Source organism: Colletotrichum spaethianum, assembly GCF_022836535.1.
Source record: "Colletotrichum spaethianum MAFF 239500 DNA, contig08, whole genome shotgun sequence".
Lineage (NCBI taxonomy): Eukaryota > Fungi > Ascomycota > Sordariomycetes > Glomerellales > Glomerellaceae > Colletotrichum > Colletotrichum spaethianum.
In genome coordinates this window covers 654,722-672,218 of record NW_026054778.1, presented here as the reverse complement: position 1 = coordinate 672,218, position 17,497 = coordinate 654,722, and the positions used below count along the sequence as shown (strand labels likewise).

The 17,497-nt window shown below is 55.4% G+C and overlaps 3 protein-coding genes across 3 annotated transcripts; 1 reads left to right on the top strand and 2 right to left on the bottom strand.

Annotated features, from left to right (window-relative positions):
* Positions 1-4,242: 4,242 nt before the first annotated feature.
* On the bottom strand, positions 4,243-5,719 carry ColSpa_04034 (zinc transporter zipt-7.1; the record flags this gene model as incomplete). The annotated part of the gene is made up of 3 exons (XM_049270246.1): positions 4,243-4,432; positions 4,485-5,410; positions 5,687-5,719. The coding sequence occupies 3 exons, from the start codon at positions 5,717-5,719 to the stop codon at positions 4,243-4,245; spliced, it is 1,149 nt and encodes a 382-aa protein (XP_049126203.1).
* Positions 5,720-6,424: 705 nt separating this feature from the next.
* Positions 6,425-7,975, top strand: ColSpa_04033 (histone acetyltransferase type B catalytic subunit; the record flags this gene model as incomplete). The annotated part of the gene is made up of 3 exons (XM_049270245.1): positions 6,425-6,443; positions 6,503-6,778; positions 6,834-7,975. 3 exons carry the CDS (start codon positions 6,425-6,427, stop codon positions 7,973-7,975), a joined length of 1,437 nt encoding a protein of 478 aa, XP_049126202.1.
* Positions 7,976-8,359: 384 nt separating this feature from the next.
* ColSpa_04032 (midasin) lies at positions 8,360-15,979 on the bottom strand (the record flags this gene model as incomplete). Its single annotated transcript, XM_049270244.1, has 1 exon — positions 8,360-15,979. The coding sequence occupies one exon, from the start codon at positions 15,977-15,979 to the stop codon at positions 8,360-8,362; it is 7,620 nt and encodes a 2,539-aa protein (XP_049126201.1).
* Between the last annotated feature and the right edge of the window lie 1,518 nt (positions 15,980-17,497).

Sequence of the window (17,497 nt, the reverse complement as noted above, 5' to 3'; positions counted from 1 at the left end):
AAGTCAAGGCTCGAGGCGCAGAGACAAGGCACGGTGCCTGGTATTGGGCAGGTAATAAACCAAGCAGAGCAGAGCAGAGCAGAGCAGAGCAGAGCAGAGCAGAGCAGAGCAGAGGCGGAGTCGGTGGGCGGCCCTTGTTTTCGGGGAAGAGAAAAGGTGCAGAAAGAACGACGGGAAGGGTAAGGGGGCGGGCAGGACGGGACTGCACTACCTAGGAGGTGCGCCGAGCAAGGCCTGGGCTTCAGGCAATGTGGGTTGTGTGCGCGAGTGCCATTCGAGGGTGGGAGAAGGGTAAAGGATGGGACACTGGAGAAAGTGCCACACAGGTCACTGTGCATCCGCTTTCCTTTGTCTTTGTGTCGATTCTTTCACATTGCACAGGCACACGCATCGCTGGCTTGGTTTTGGACGGAGCGGACAGAGGCGAGGAGGGGGAGGAGGAGGCGAAGAAGGGAAAGGAAGCAGCATTGTAAGAGCCCGTGACAGATATTTCATCTTAGCGCATCTGGCAAAGCCTGGGCAGTCCGTACCTTGCAAAGTCGGTCACCTCGCTCACTTCTCACTTTATACCAAGTACGTATCTAATCGAGCAACAACATTCGGCATGCGCCCTACTACCAGACTCGGCAGCAAAAGAAGCCTCTAGAGCAGGAAACCGTCGTCTCAACTTGAAGCACACAAAGACGTTACTACGCAATCACACACACACACACACACACACCGCTTCGCACGCCAGCCTGTCCTGCCAGCCAGCGTCACCTCTCCCGCGTCCCCGAGTATCATTACTCAGACACCAATCACGCAGACAACAGCAGAGGCTCAGACTCATGATTCCCAAACAAAATAGAATTTTATTCTGGGCCCCCCCTCTAGCGCTGTTTCGTTCTTGCTAAGACACTTGCGCTACGGCACCTTTCACCTACCCTCCACCACAGCACTGACATCTGCCACTTCAGCTGACCTTACGGTCTAGGTAGGTAGCCGATGCAAGGCATCGGCCAAGACAATAACATCCCGCCGACAAGGAGACAGGGCCCCCTTTCCTTCTGTTGAACCGCTGAGAAATGACGGGACTCGCACGTCTTGTTCAGCGTTGGACCCCAGGAAACGCCGTCCGGCTCTCCTGAGCCGCCGGGGTTCCTGTGCGGCTGTGGGAACAACACGGAATACCCCCGGTTCTGGGACGGGAGCCAAGCAGGGCCCGCAAGCGTCCGTCCCCTGGCCTCAAGTCCCGCCAGCATCGTTGTTCGAGAGGGCAAATGACGGTTGGCCGCCGACGACGTACGCATCGTCAAGAGGGAAGCACGTTCGATGTAACATTGCATCAAAAAGTCACCGCTGGCTTCCGAAGGCCGCCTGGCATGTTTGAGAAACTAGTGACACCGTTCGCAGACCGAACGTATGGTAGCGAACACTATGCGTTTTCAACACTGGCTATAACCGCGTTCAACCACCGCGGTTGTCGCTTTTCCATCGAGCCCGCTCCTTCGCATGCAGCGACCTAACACCGATTCGAGTCTTTCCATTCCACAGCTCCTGGGTCTATTGTCTATATGGTGCTTACTATGAGCAGGTGGAAAGGGGTCTTACATATTTGCTGTTCATGCTACAACCAAGAACCGCGCATTTATTTCCCGGGGGCCCCTGCAGGGTCCGAGTTAGCGGCGCTTACACCGCACTAGTGGTTCTTTCTCGTCTACACTTCATCAACATCCTAGTGGGTGTTCGTGACGTCGATCGATTCATTCACGCAAAGTCACTACCAAGTCTGGATATGGAGCCAGGATGTTCATTGAGCACTCTCATGTCGAGTTGTCCTTCGGTGTCAGCTTCTCTTCTGTACAAAACAAAGCCACTCCAACCGCATCAATGCCTGCCATGGTGCCTTCATGATTTTGCGAAGGGAGGGGGGGACGACAAAAGCTGGGCCTTGATTCTCACTGTCATGCTTCAGTCCGTGGATGGAGACACTCAGATGGCGCAATGGGGATGGCTCCGCTTGACTTACATATCTTGACAATACGCTAGCCGATGGCCCTCGCGATATCTGCGCCGAATGGGGATCAAGCCGCATCTTTCCCCAGTCTTTGGGGCAGCCACAGCCGCCCCCTCGTCTTTGAGCCCGGGACTCTGCGCTATCGTCTGGGATTGCGGCTTTCATTGCCTTGCAGGAAAAACTCATACGCAAACCCAAAGCTTCTAGCAACTATCAGCTAAGCCCAAGGGTCCGCCAAAGCCATGCGGCGGCGACATGGTGATCCAGCAAAACCGTTGGGTGCTGTAACAATAAAGGCTTTCTTCCTGCCTAACTTGGTGTTTGTCGCGTGATGGGGAAAGACTTGGACTCCCTGATCATTGGCCGTCGAAGCAACCAACCGCCGCACAGGCACTTATCCAAGTATTCGATCTAATAACTGCTCGTCAGCGGAATGCGCACGGCTCGCCGTTGGCTCGCTAGCCAGAAACTTCGTTCAACGTTAAGTGTCGTACTCTTCTTCGGGGCCGGCCATATATCGATCACTCTGTCTGGGCGGGTTGCGCTGCAAAGCATGCGAGGGTTCAATGTCGACCCGGTTAGAGTCTTTAGTACAAGCTAAGCGCAAAAGGGAACATTATCGAGTGGTCATCGTCCTTGGGAGCTTGTCAAAACCAAGATCGATCTAGATTCTTGGTGGGATTGTCCTTCTCAAATGGAGTCGATGTGATCAAGTCCATCGCTCTACTATGTATGGTACAGATCCGGCGTAGTCGACATTAGTACCCGCCGGTGTTGAATCCACAGCACCACCGCACGGCTTGGGCGCCCCCCTCCCAATCTGTTATCTTTGCGGCCCTGGAGTTGACTTCTTTGAGATCCCTATTCGCCAAATGTCGGAATACCTTGCAAGCTTCGCGCTCAGAGAGTTCAGAGAACTGAGACGGGAAGGGAGAAAGAAGCAAGAAGCAAATTTGCGTGGCGACCATCCCGGACAAGTCGAGCTACTGCAACAGCGACTTCAGCTCAGCACCTTGACAAAGGAATTCCGACATGCCACAAAAAAAGAAACCATGCTGCATGGTTCAACGTAGCGCGGTCGCCGTTCTGCTCAGCTCCTTCCCCCCAAGGGATCCCTCTTACTTGCGACACTGGCGGCTTGGATGCCTCAGATCTGCCCAAGTGATACGATACAGGGGTATGGCTTTTGTCCGGCGCTCAGGCTCTCTCTCTCGCCTGGGCCGACGCTGCCAGAGCCCGACCCTTCTCTTTGCCTTTGCAGACTTCAGACTGTCCAATATTAGGGGGGAGGGCAATAATGCTACCGTCCTTATGGGATGATCTATGTCTGAAGAAATGCGACATGTGCATGCCTTTCTGACCGTTGCAGACTGAAATGCCAGCAGGCATGCATGTGTCCGGTTCTAGAAATAGGTCTTGCAGATCTTGCCCTCCCTCATCGCCGAGGCAAAAAAGGTTGTCGATACATAGTATATCTCACGCCAACGAGCCAAGCCAAAGACGAGGATCCCCACCCGTCCGCCATTGGGGACCATTCGAGGACTATTGAGGCGTTGAAAACGCCATGCGTTTGTTTGACAAGCGAATGCGACTTTGGGTGGCCCTCCGTTCGTCTATCTCGACGTAGCCCTCCCCCGTTGCAGGGAAGCGCCAGGAGCGCCTCGCCGGCTCGCCCAGGTCGCCGTACGAACTTGAAACACCCCGACTACAAACTTAGCTCCATCCTTCGACGCTCGGTCGACAATGGAGCAACCCCCCCCCGCCATGCGCCCGACCCCGTCGGCCGCTGTGATCCATGAACTCTTCTGCGCTTCGGTGCCGCAGCACCGTCCTCTTTCGACGCCGAGCACACCACTCAGCCACCTGGACCAGCTTTCGAGCCAGTAATCTGCCGCTTCTAGAACGTCACGCTGAGAAAACCGGGTCTCTTTTTATTATTTTGGTTTGTAAAAATTACTTTTTTTCTCCCGGTTGGCCAGAAAGCGGCACGACGGTACGGCAGCACGGCAGCACGGCAGCACAGATCCAACTGAGAGCACAGATTCTTTTAGATACATCGTCTGGACTTTTCTTGGGATCCAGAGAAGGAACCCGACTGGTGGAAGTCAATGCAATCATCATCGTCATATGCCAGGAAAACCTGGCTTCATCGAAGTCTCGATTTACTCATACAAGAAACCCAAATATGATATATCTTCTGAGCTCTCAGATGTAGATCTTTAACCGCGCTCTTGACTGGGCATCACTCAATGGTGGTGCCCAAACTGTGTGAGAAGGGGCAAGAGCATACCGGCGACCGTCGCAAACGTATCACGCATTTGCGGTTGCTGCTGGACCCTCTGGACGCCGCCACCCTCCGAGTAGCCGTTCATCCCACTACCGTGTTCGTGCTTTGGAGAGCTGCTGTCTTCCTGCATCGCGTGCATCGCGACAAAGCTTGTCGGCTGTCAGTTGCTGGCCACACTCATCGGTTCGTCGTTTGACTTACAGGAACGTTCCCGCGGAGAAGAGCAGAAGCATGCCGGTCCACCACTGGCCGGATTCTCCCTCAAAGTTGCCGCCACCCAGGATCCTGATAATTGCCCACGTGCTGAGAGCCCCGAACGGCGCAGCAAGACTGAAGACGATCAGGTGGCCTCGCGCTGTCCGCTTGGAGAGCCCCTGCTTGAGGAGAACCGACGTCAGGCCGAACGCCGCAGGCGCCTTATGCACCATGATGGCAACAAAGATGATGAGGCCCAGTTTGGTGTTGGATGTCGAGGTAGACGCCCCCATGGCGATGCCGTCTGCCGCGGCGTGGATAACCAGGCCAATGGTTGTCGCGAGGCTCCGTGACTGCTTCGGTGGGGGCGCCAGAGGGCCGAGGAAGCCCTCCGTCTCCTCATCACCGACCGTCGATGATCCGCCCAGGTTGTCCAGGCTGACGTGGCGCATCTGCGGCTCAGACTGCATTCGGTCCGTCGCGTGCCGCGGCAGCCTGTCGATCAGGAACATGAGGACGAAGCCGAGGATCATGGAGAGACCGATGTAGAACGTCGGCACTTCGTTGTGCTTCTCTTCGTCGTGGTGGGGTTCGGGGCCCGGCGGGCCGGTTGGAGGCTGCTCATGGCCGTGTTCGCCCTGCTCCTCTCGACTGCGCAGCCTTGGAATATCCTCGACATCACGGCCGAGGGTATGAAGCTCCTCCGCTATTCTCGTGGACCTGGGGGCGGTCGCCAGTTGGGGGACATCGTCGCCTGCCGCCCACCGCACATCGAGCGCCCCTTGCTTGCCTGACGCACTCAACAAGTTCCTCTTAGTATGCGAGTGCCCGCCGGTAGTCGTGACGGCTTCGATGCCTTCGGGTATAATTACAATCATCGACGTCCCGACCAAGATGCCAACGCCCACGCTGGAGATCAAGCGGAGTTGCGACTGCGTGAGGGTTATGGCAAGGGGTAATGAGCCGGCGAAGAAGGACCTGGTTCGCGACGTCGATCGTCAGTATATGGATCCTTCGGGCAGTAAAGGTGGCCATTTGCTTCCTCCCCGTGATGGGGAAGGAAACTTGGGCCTTTTCGCACGAGGAGCAACCTACGCCAATGCCATTACCGTCTGATTTGTCGCAAAGAAACGTGTTAGCTTTCCGTCGTGCATAGAAGTCTACCATCCGGCTGGGAGCCCAAAGCCAAGAGGTAAAGAGGTACATACGCTCAGCAAGAGCAACAACAATAGCCCTCCCATCTTCTGGGTATTGTGCCGTCGATCGTGCCAGGAGAAGACGTGAAATCGCAAAGAGAGGGTTTGTCGAGAGCTGTGGGATCACGCCAGCATGTCTGATACTAGAATGGTCGGCGAACGGCAATCGAGATAATCAAAAGAACCCAAAGCAGAAAAAAGCCGAGCTCTCGACTTTCAGCTTGGCTGCACAGGGAGAATTCCGTCGAGGTTGGGGAGCTGAGCTGGCTCTTGGGGTGCACCGGGCGCAAACCATTGGCCATTGGCTTCCCTCGTTCCTTGGTCTCTTTTGGCGGTCCCCCCTTCTGCGCCTTGTCACCCCATGTCGTAATGCCTGGTGGATCCTTCCCGCCGCTGTTACTGCGAAGAGTACTGGAGCTAATCTATTCCAGTACTAGCGCCCTGAGCCGCTGACAGCCCATTAAGCTGTTCCTCTTAACTGCATGAACCACTTAATCGCGTCTCTGTCGCGAATCGTTTGGCGCGCGTCCCTCTCCAAGGCTTTGATCGCAAAAAAGAAGCTCTGCTCAACCAGGAGCATCGTCCTTGACAGCCAAACAGGATCGTATTCTCTCGCACTCTATACAAAGAGCTCCCCTCCTGAAACCTCCTTTCCCAAACATCAGATCATCCCACGATACAATCCGCAACTGCGACCCGTTACTTTGCATACCTTGCACAAGAGCTCCAACCTACACTTCCGTCGACACCATGGCTGAGACTGACGAGTGTATGTTTCCCATAATCTTGGGTATCCATCGTCGCAACAATCACTAAATGGTACTTTAGGGTCGGCCAACGCCACCGAGTCGCTGAACATCAGCCTGGTCGCACCTGCTGTCGGAGCCACCAAGACGATTGCTTCCTTCAACCCCAAGTTTACCTACTCCATCTTCGGCGACGATGAGCGCATCTTCGGATATAAGGACCTCAGGATCGATCTGCGCTATCGCACCTTTGACATGCGACCGAATGTCAAGGTGTCGTATGGCAAGAAGTTCCAGTCCGTTGGCGAGACCGAGGCTGCGGATGTCGACGCTACACTGAAGCAGCACCTGCCAATGGGTAAGTGACACTGCCGTCGCGAACAACTGACGTTGCTGATGCTGATGCCCCGCAGTTGCCTTCGAGTCTGCACGCGAATTTAACACGGGTGCCCAGAGCCAACCTGATGGTTGGACCCCTCCTGGCACGCTCCATTCGAGCTTTGAGGGCCAGGACGGCACATACGAGGTGTGGAAGGGCAGCCTCGCGGACCCCGCTGTTCGGCAGATCGTCACTCGCGTCGAGGCTCTCGTTCCCATGTTCATTGAGGGAGGATCATACATCTCCCGCGAGATAGACAACGAAGAAGATCCTTGGAAAGTCCCCGAGGACGCCAACCGCTGGACTGTCTTCTTCCTCTATCGCAAACAGACGTCGGCAGAGGCGAACGACAAGCCCTCGTACACCTTCGTTGGCTATGGGACTGTCTACCGCTTCTTCTGCTTCCGCCCGCTCACCCCGCCTTCGTCCGAGTGGGATCTGCCAAAAGAGGAGTTCAACCTCTTGGAAGAGCTGCCCTGCCGCTCACGGCTTTCGCAGTTCTTGGTACTGCCGCCCTTCCAGGGCAAGGGCATTGGTGCTCGCCTGTACAAGACCATCTTCGAGCACTACTACAACAACCCGCAGACGTTGGAGCTGACCGTGGAAGATCCCAACGAGGCCTTTGACGACATGCGCGACCTGGCCGACTTGACCTTCCTGCGATCTCTGCCGGAGTTTAGCAACGTCAAGATCAACACCAGCATTGCCCTTCCCAGCCCTCCCAGCGGCACCGTACCCAAGGATCTGGTCGACCAGGAGCTTCTCAGAAACCTGCGCCAGAAGACAAAGATCGTAGAGCGTCAGTTTAAGCGCCTGATCGAGATGCAGACCATGTCTCAGCTACCCGCGTCTGTGAAGGTCGGATTCGGCGAGGAACAGAAGGCCAAGCCGACAAAGGAGGAGAAGCACCACTACCGCCTGTGGCAGCTGTTTGTCAAGCAGCGCCTGTACCGCCAGAACGCCGACGTCCTCGGCCAGCTGGACCAGTCCGAGCGTTCGGAAAAGCTCAACGAGGCCCTGGGCAGCGTCGAGCTCGAGTACGCCAGACTCCTCGACTGGCACGCCCGATGGGAGAAGCACGCCACTGGCGCAGAGAGCTCTAGCAGCAAGCGCAAGTCGGTCGACGATGCCGAGGACCAGGGTGCGAGCAAGAAGGTCCGGGTTCAGGATGCGTAACCTTGTTCATGGCGCTTGCTCCGAGACGCAGGGACAGGTGCGTGATGAGGGAGGGGATCAGGTTAAGGAGTTTACGGCGGTCTTCGGGTCATTTTTGTACTTCTACGCACCTTTGGCTACGGCCCGGTTGATACCACGTTTTCTCAAAGCAGGCCAAGCAAGGCCGGCATACCAATAAAAATGGAAGGAGGTTTTTAGCAAGAATGAGTTGCCTGTTTGTCTAAGTTTAAAGTCTCACTTTTTCAACGCCCTTATAAAACTTTTTTGAATAATGACATGCATCCATCCCAAACTCCAGTTCATACAGAAACCAACAACAAAAAACACATTGACTTTTGTTTTTGCTCTCTCCATCAAACTCTTTCGCTTATCCGTCTCCCCTCTTTACGAGTTGACCTCGGCGAACCAGGTCCTCAACAGCCCAGCCAGCGCGCCGGGCAAGTCCTCGAGGTTGTGCACGATGAGGTAGTACTGGAAGGGGAAGGTATCGAGATACCTCTCGATGACGACGCGACTTTTGCCGCTCTCGTCCTTGACAAACTTTGCCTCCTTGAGGTCCAGCACGCTGTCGCCCTTCTTGTTGCCCGTGTCGTCCATGACGATGAAGACGACCATGATGCGCTCCTCCATGGCCTCGCGGAGCAGCCGGCGGATGGGCTCGTGCTGCGACGACGGGGTCAGGCCGTCTGACAGGATCAGCGCGAGCTGCCACAGGTCCTCGGCGCCGCGGGCCGGGTTCTGCATGCGCGCGGCGCGGAAGTGGTCGATGGTCCGGCGCACCAGCAGCGCAATGTCGGTGCGGTCCTGCTGGAAGTTGAAGTGCTGCAGGACCTTGGCCCCCGCGTCGTGGGAGGCGAACGGCTCGGTGAAGTCGTGCGCCATAAATGTGTCTGCGCCGAAGCCGAGGACGCCGACCTGGCCGACCTCGAGCATCGTCAGCGCGCGCGAGACCATGACGAGGGACTCGAGGGCGAGCGTGCCGGAGCTCGACTCGCCCATGCTGCGGGAGTCGTCGACGCAGAGGAGGATCTGGTAGCTGCGCTTCGTGGGGATGGCGCGACGCATCCAGATCTTATCGCGCTTGTAGCTGGAGGCGATGTAGGGGATGATCTTCTTGATGTTGAGGCGCTTGCCCGTGCGGTAGGAGCCTGAGAGCTTGGTAGATTGCGACGGGGTGAGGATCAGGCGGAGCTGGGAGGTGAGGGAAAGCGACAGCGGGTGCGTCTTGGACTGGAAGCCCGTCCAGGACTGCAGAGATTCGGAGAAGTCGCGGAGGGGCAGCTGCTCGTCGCTGATATGTGTCGTGGAGAGCTGCGTGGAGGTTTCCTCAATGACTTGCTCCTCATCCGATTCCTCTTCGGCTCGTTGGACCTCGTCCTCCGAGGGCGATACCTCACGGTCGAAGGCGCCCTGGCGCGTCTTGACACCCGACCGACCATCGTCCTTGTCGGCGCCAGTGTCTTTCTCCTGGGCTTCCGGGGCCTCCGTGGTGTCCATCTTGTCGGGATCCTGATCCATCTCCACATCCTCGGCGTCGGGCATCACGCGGCTCTGGGGGTCTTCTTTCTCTTCGTCAATGGCCATCGCCTCGTCAATAGGCTGCACCTGGTCTTCGGAGGCGTTGCCCATAGCCTGGGCATCGGCCGCAGTCTCGTCGTCCTGGAGATGCTGGAACTCGCGGGCGCCAAGCTCTGCATCGACGTCCTGCGACTGCTTTTGCTCGCCCTCTTCCTGCTGCTTCTCGGGGTCCTTAATGTCGTTTTGCTGACGGTGCCAACGCTCGAGGGCATCACCGAGCTTCTTGAAGGGATCCTGTCTGCTGTTCTCAGGCATATCATCCTGGTCCTGGTCGGTAGGTTGCGCTTGGTCGTCGGACCGAGACAGTTGGCCCTTCTTTCCGGCACTGGTTTGCTGCTCCGTAGACCCATCTCCTGCGTCTCCATCGTCCCTCTGAGCAGCGTTCGTATTGAAGTCGTTCTCAACGTCCATATCCTCGGCGTCTTGATCTTGACCGCCACCCTTGACATCGCTCGGCGCAGCGTTTGCGTCCGCGTTGGAGTCATCCCGAAGGGGTTCCATGCGGTTGTCAGGCTCCTCGGGCTGATTAGGCTGTTCTTCCTCCTCTGCCTTGGGCTCCATGTCGATTTCTGGTTCACCCGCCAGGTCTTCTTCAGGCGCATCCTCCTCCTTTTCTTCCTCTCCGTCTTCTTCAGGACCCTTCTCGTCGGGTCGCTGCGTCTCATCCTCTCCGTCCTCTACGTCGGATTCGTGCTGTTGTTGAGGCTCTTCCTTTCCGATGTCTGACAGTTTGTCAAGCTCATCGTCCTCGGAATCCGCGTCCTCTCCCTCCTCGTCGAAGTCGAAGTCCATCTCGTCAGGCATCGCTAGGGCGTCATTCTCCTCCACGTTTTGATCTTGCTTGACCTGATCGTCCTCAAACTTCGCGTCTTCTTGCTCCGGGCCGGGCTCTTCCTCCTCCATCTCCTCATCTCCTTGGTCAACCTGTTGCTCGTCATCCTCTGCCTTGTTGTCTTCAGCGTTGGCGTCGGCATCGGCGGCCATCTGCTCGTCCTTCTTCTGCCCCTTGGCCTTGTCGCCCTGCTGGTCCTTCTCTGCCTCTTCGTTGTCTCCGTCCCACATCTTTTCGTCAACGGCTGTGGGATCGAGGTCATCAACATCGCCAACTTCTTCGTCCATCTCGTTCTCCTCCTTGCCATCTTCGCCTTCTCCGTCTGACTTGTCTTCCTCGTCATCTCCACCACCCACACTACCCATCTCTCCCTCAAGCTCCTCATCCGCCATGTCGACCGCGTCCTTTTCGTCTTCCATCTTGCCGTCTTTCTCCTTGTTCGGCTCCTGGGCAAGTTCGGATAGGTCCTCGTCAGGCTGGATATCTTTGCTGATATCCTCTGCTCCATCGCCGTCTCCCAGACCAGTTCCGGACTCGAGTTTTCCAGATTCCCCAGATTCTTCGCCCGGCTTCTCTTGCGGAGAGCAGAAGCCCTTGGCAGCAAGCTGAACAAAAGTTCGCGCCAGCTGATAGGTCATGTGACCAGTTGCAGCATGCAAGCTATACAGCTGAGAGAAGCTTCGGCGGCAGGTGAGAGCATATTGCTGGAGGATAGGAAGGATAATGGAAAAGAGAGACGAAGTAATTGCGCCCATACTGGGTTGTTCCAGGTCAACACTCCCCAAGGCGGAGAGACAAGCCTTGACCTTGCTCACGATCGCATTGATGTAGAGAGCGTTAAGACCGGAGTTGCGGACAGCAGAGGTCTTTGCTAGCCAGCCCGAATCTTCAGCTGAACTTGGCAGGTCGGCCATAGCCTTCTTGTACTCTTGGACCGCGACAAGAACGGTGTCGCAAAGACTGGAAATCGAATTCTTGAAATGCTGGCCGGTACTGTCAGAATCGTGAAACTCGCGATCGCCCTGCGCAATCCCCATGCTGAACCAGCTCGTAATTTGCTTCAGAACAAAGTCAAGATCCGAGCGGCCAAGACCAGGGAGCAAAGTCTTGAAATTCTCTTCTGCGAGCAAGGAGCGCTTCTGCAGGACGTCGTGCTGTTCGGTTGTGAATCTGTCAGGAATCGAACCCAGAGAGGACCATTGCTTCGACAAATCATCGACTTCCTGCAAGGTGCTCTGCAGGTGGCTCAACACATTTCCGTTGTCGACTGAAGCTAACTTGCCGTGAATGTCCACAATCTTGATCCCGAAGTCCAAGATTGGTTTCATCCAGTTCACGGTGATGCTCGGCCGGCCGCCGTTGGTGTTGCGCCCGATGGTCGTATTGCTCAAGCTCTGTACTGAGGCGATGACTTGGTCGAGAGAGGCAATGGCCTCGCGAGCAGCAGACAAAGAGCTGTGCTGGCCCAAAACTACAGCCAACATGCCCTCCATGAATCCAGTGCTTCGAGACATCTCGGCCCCGGTGAGTTCCTCCGAGTATTCGTGGATAGAGGCTCTGACCTTGGGCGCGATATCGACAACCTTGTGGAAGTAGTACTCGGCGGCGTCGTTGATGCTGTTGTCGATATGAGAGGCGGGCATACTTGCCAGGACGACTGCGAGGGACTCTTGCTTGGTCAACTCCTCAGTTCCGAGATTGTAGCGGAAGCCCATCTGCCTCATCATCTTCAGGACGTCCGCAAAGAGGTTGCGCTTGCGCGTCTTGAGGTGCTTAACTTGGTCCTTGTTCTCAGGGGTCAAGGTGCCGGGAGTCTCTTTACGCAGTTCCGCAATGGAGGCTTTGAGTTCTTCAACGTACGAGAGAATTTCCTGGGTGGCATTGAGGGAGTTCTGATTTGCTTTGGAAGCAACATTGGCCATGATGGAAAGCGTCTTTGAAGAGTTTGACAGACGCTTGTGTTGGGCCAACCAGCCAGGCAAGGCCTTGTTGCAAGCCAAGATGGCTTTGGAGTCCACCTTGATATCGGCCTTGTCTCCCGCATCTGTGTTCTGGACGATGGGAACCTCTTCATCAGGGATGCCTTGCTCCAAGATTGGCTTCATCGGCTGGCCAAGAACAGCGCGGAATTTCCGAACAAGTCTGAAAAGTTTCAAGTGAGACTTGCGCGCACTCTCACGCAAAGCGTTGATGTTGGTATCCTTCCAGCTAGCCAGCAGGACAACTTCCTTCATGGTCTTCTCGAATGGCGCCCTCCCCTTAGCAATTGCCTCCTTAGCGACCTTCTCAAAACGAGAGTGGAAGTCGATGAAGTTCAGTGCTGCGTCGGAGACAACAGCCAAGGAGGGATAGTCAACGGTGAGTAGCTGCAGGTGCTTCTGCAACTGTCTCAGAAGCCTGAGGCGGGCAGAGAACTGGCCGATGATTGCAGTGGAGAAGTATGTCTCGAGCTCCCTCACCAGGTTGACTGCATAGTCCTTCAGCTCGGTGGAGTCAACGAGGGACAGAGGTACGGCGATAAGAACCTGATAAGCGACGAAGAACCACGAGTCGGCATCCTCCGAGCATTTTTGAGCCTCCATGTCGAAAAGCTTGGCCCAGGTCGAAAGTTCCAGGCGTCGCCAGCTAATGATGGTATCTGTCAGAGACGTGTAAAGGGCAGGCGCTCCATAGATGGCCGGAGCGTAGCCTCCGTGCTGCCACTCATAGACAATGCCGTGGAGATGCTCCAGCTTGGGCAAAATCTTGGCCAGGGGCTCGGTGTGGGTGAGGTCGAGGAGCTGCTCGCAAGCAGCTCGCACATCTGCCAAAGGCTGCATGTGGCCGATCTCGTCCACCTGTTGCAAGTCACGGAAGCGAGCCTCCACCTTGTCAACAAGTGGAATCAGACGGCGAACCTCAGAGAGGTTTGAGTCGGTGTAGAAGTTATAAGTTGTGCTGACGGTACTCGCGTTGAGCATTGTCATTTGCTCATCCACCGACCAAAGTGCAAGGGGAAGCATTCGGCTGTTCATGCCCTGGTGAACCGCAGATTTCTGTGTGAGCTCCTGTGCAATGCCCTTGCCAACCTTCTTGCAAACTTCTTGAAGTGCCTCGGACGGTGTCGGCTGCTCCAGGAAGACCTTGCGATGGGACTCCGCCAATTTCACAGACACGTCTCGAACCTTCTGACGTCCGATGGCGGGCTTCTCTTCCTGCTCCTCGTCGTACGTGGGGAAGAGCTCGTTGAATTCTTGCTCGTCCATCTCTTCCTCATCTTCAAAACTTCCCTTGAAACGATAGAGATTCGTTCGAGCCTCTTCAGCTTTGCGGTCGTCCTCAAGCCTCTTGGTCCATTCCTGGAAGAATCTGTGGACGCATTCGAACAATGCTTCGCGGACACTGGCGTTCAAGTTTGTCAATCCCTCAACAGATGCGATCAGGCCAATATAGTCGAGGAACTCTAAGCACCTGTTCGGGAACTTCTTGAGGATATGGTGCTCGGGGTTGCCGCCAATGAAGGGCGTCAAGTCCATGAGAGTCTGGTCTGCAGCATGATGTTCAATGGATTCGAGCCCGTCGCTCAACGACAGACCAAGTTGGAGACAGCCAAGAATGTTGACAAGAGGCCGTGTCATATCTTGGTAGGCATCGAGATGGTTTGCCCGGTGGTCACGGTTTGCCAGGCGGTCAACCATATGAGCCAAGTTCTGCTTGACGAGGTTGATGACCTGTACAGCATCAAGAGAACCTGCTAGGGCAAATGCTGTGTGATGGGCTGACAGCTCTTGTCCAATTACGGTAGCCAGGACGTTATTAAAGGATGTCTGGACGTTGGTGAGTTCTGATCGAGCGGGTCTGTAAAGCAGCTGTGTTGGTGCTGGTGCAGGGCCGAGTGCTTCAATATCTTCTTGCACAAGTTGTATGCGAAGAGACGTATTTTGACCTGTGAAGCGAGTCTCAAAGTCCAAGAGCGACGACAGTTTGTGCCCAAGTCCCTTTGTCAGCTCGTCGTGAACGTCCTTTTCGAACTGCGGCCGCAATTGCGGGTCGAAAGACTTGTCCGGCACGTACAGCTTGATCGTGCCGATCGAGAACTCAACCCAGGCGACTGCAGAGCAAGCAGCAACGGCGCGGGCGCTGGCTTCTCCATTGTGTTGACTGCTGCCTGCAATCTTGTCGGACACAGCAAGGGCCACCGTGGCAGGAATCAAGTGCCGCTTGGCGATCTGGTGAAGATGCGCTGGCCAGTCGCTGGGGATGCTGCCTTCGAACTGGGCGGCTAGCTGATGTATCATCAGAGGCGCGACCTCGGTGCCTTCAAAACCGTGAATGACCCTGTCGTAGATTGCACGAACAGGCTCCTCTTGCTCGTTGCCATGGACAGAAAATGCAGTTGTGATAAGCTTCTTGAGAACCGCATTGAGGGCCACGACTTGGTTTTTCTGGAACGCCGGCGCCAGAGCCGCAACAGAACGACCCATGGCAGGCAATTCAGTCTCAAGGAGTCCGAGTGAGCGCAGACTCGTTGCATGAAGAGAGTTGAGTCTTGACAAGAGAGACGTGGCGAACTTGCCGTTCCAAACATGAGTAGCAGGATCATGGGAAGCGAGCAGGCCGATGGTCAAGGAACGGGCTTCCTTGGCCCCGAAACTGCCAAGGCGAATCTGGTCTATGGTCTGCTGGTTCGACAAGACCAAAAGGTCCGTCTCATTGGCGCTGTATGGGAGACCTTCGAAATACTCAATGGCTTGAGATCTTAACAGGGAGGCCTGTCTAAGAGTCTCGAATTCCGCTGCAAAGAACGGCTTGACCTCGCTGGACTCTGAACCGACCTTAGATTCCAAAAGCTCGATTTCCTTGGTGAGATCATGAATAAGCTCGGTAACGTCAGAGTCCGTACTTCGTACAATTTCGTCGGCTTTGACGAGAGTTGTCATGGCTCTGGCTAGGTCGGTAATGGATGTCTTGACCTTCCACTTGAGCTCGTCAAGACGTTTGCCAAGCTGCTCGATCTCCTGGCTCTTGGCGAGTGTTTCTTCGCTCATGATGGGTAGGGGTTTGATCTGCTTCCACATGACTTCCATGCTCAAGCCAGTTGTCAGACGGAAACCAGTTGTGAAGTCTTCGTCAACGGTCTGGAGATAACGATCGGCGAGTTGCTTGCTGAGGGCTTCCGTAGTAGGCGAAAGGAGTGCTTGAACAGACTCAACACCATGCGCCAGATGCGCTTGGAATCGTGCTTCCTCAAAAAGGTTTTCGGTGGTAAGGTTGTGAGTTCGCCACCAGAAGTCCAGCATCTTTCGAATCACGCGAGCACGCTCCTTCCAGCCTTGGCATGTCGTAAGGTTGGCTTGGATAAAGGTTCTGACGACTTGAAGTGTTCTCGACAGGAACTTTGACACTCTGACTGTGGAGTCTTTCGCGACCGGTGCGACGCGGTCTGATACAATAGATCGCTGGAGACGATTCAAGGATGCGAGCTTTGCTGCCTTTGCCTTTGTGGCCTGGGTAGTAATCGCAGCTTGGCATCGCTGGGTCTCCAAGAGGAACTCGTAGGAGACTGAAAGCCAGAAAGGCATTTCATCCTTGCTTTGATGCAGAACGTGCACCATAGAGGCGTTATGAAGAGGGTTCAGGGGCTACATTTAAACTGTTAGTTGGCTTTCCTCTCTTAAAAAGGTACGTCATCTTACCTGAGCGTCACCAAGACCCGAGTTGGCACCAGGCAGGGCGGCATAAAGTTGCGAAATAGCTTGGCGAAGACCGGCTGTCTCTGTCGCATCAAGGAATCCGAGGTGCTCGTTCAGGCTCTCTTGGTATTTGTCAAGTCCAGGCGAGCTGAGATCAGTCAATCCGCGGTGGAGGGAGCGAGAAAATCTTTCCATGAGTGCCGTGTCTCTAAGCGACAAGTTCTCGACCGTTGCGTTACTCACGTCTGAGGAGTCGTTCTCGCTTAAGACGGAGGTGGAAATCTCTCTGGAGGAAGAGAATCTCTGGAGACTGCTTTCCACATGAACGTTCAAGGCATGCCCTTGGAGGCTCTGCGTCTTCCGCTCGCTGAGATGAATTTCAACAGCTCTGTTTCTCATGGCTCGCGACAGCTCGCCATAGCGCGGGTCGACCGTCAAGAAGATTCGGAACTCCGGGTGGGGCCTGATGATTCTAGGTTCTCCATTAGGACCGCAGTGTTCGTTGATGCTTAAAAATCCATTGGGCTCGAGCAGAGAGTTAAGTCTGTCCAAAACGGAAGCATTGCACAGGTTGGCATTGTCCAAGACTAGCCACTGGCCAGTCTCGAGAGCTTTGACGATGACTCCATCGAGCCATTCGAAACGGGGGTTGCTGACAACCAACGGGCTCTGCAGGACGGCGTGGACGTTGGAGAGAAGGACGCCAATGTCAGACTCTCTGGAAATTTCAGAGAGAACTTTCTCAACCGCAATTGTGATGGCTGGCAGGTCGTTGGTGTCTCCGCGATACGTCTCCAAAAGGTATAGCAAGGCGAGCGCTTGCGGCGGAACCCGACTGGGCACTCGGGTCAGGATTGTAGTCTGGAGCCCCTCGTAGAGCTCTCTCAAAGAAGCGTTGACCTCGCGGAGAGGATCTGACTGCTCAAAGCCACCGACCAAATCCATCGTGTCGATATCGGCATTGAGAGGGAAGACGACCAAAGGCTTGCCAACGAGAGCAGCAACGTGCTCAAGCAGCACTGATTTTCCGCTACCTGATGGTCCGCTAAGGATGCACGGGATGTCTTGCTTGATGCAAACCATGAGTGACTCGATTTCCGGGAGTCGAGGCACAATGTCGATGCCAGGTAGGGCCAAAGGCTGCGAGGTCTGGTTTCTGGGAAGCAGCGCATTGCCGACTTGAGAGAAAGCCGCGTTGGTATCATGGTACAAGCTGTGGCTTTCCGGGGCTCTTGAGAAAACTTGGGCAAAGAGTTTGTTCACTTCCTCGCGGTCCGTAGAAGATCGGAAACGTTGACGAATGATGAGATCGAGGAAGTCGTCTGGCTTGCCAGTGGCCAATAGAGGGTCCTTTGTCGCCAACAGATGCAGCCACCTGAGGATATCTCTCAGGTTGAATTCCCAGGGGCTTCCGTGTGAGCCAAATGCCTTCTCGATCGC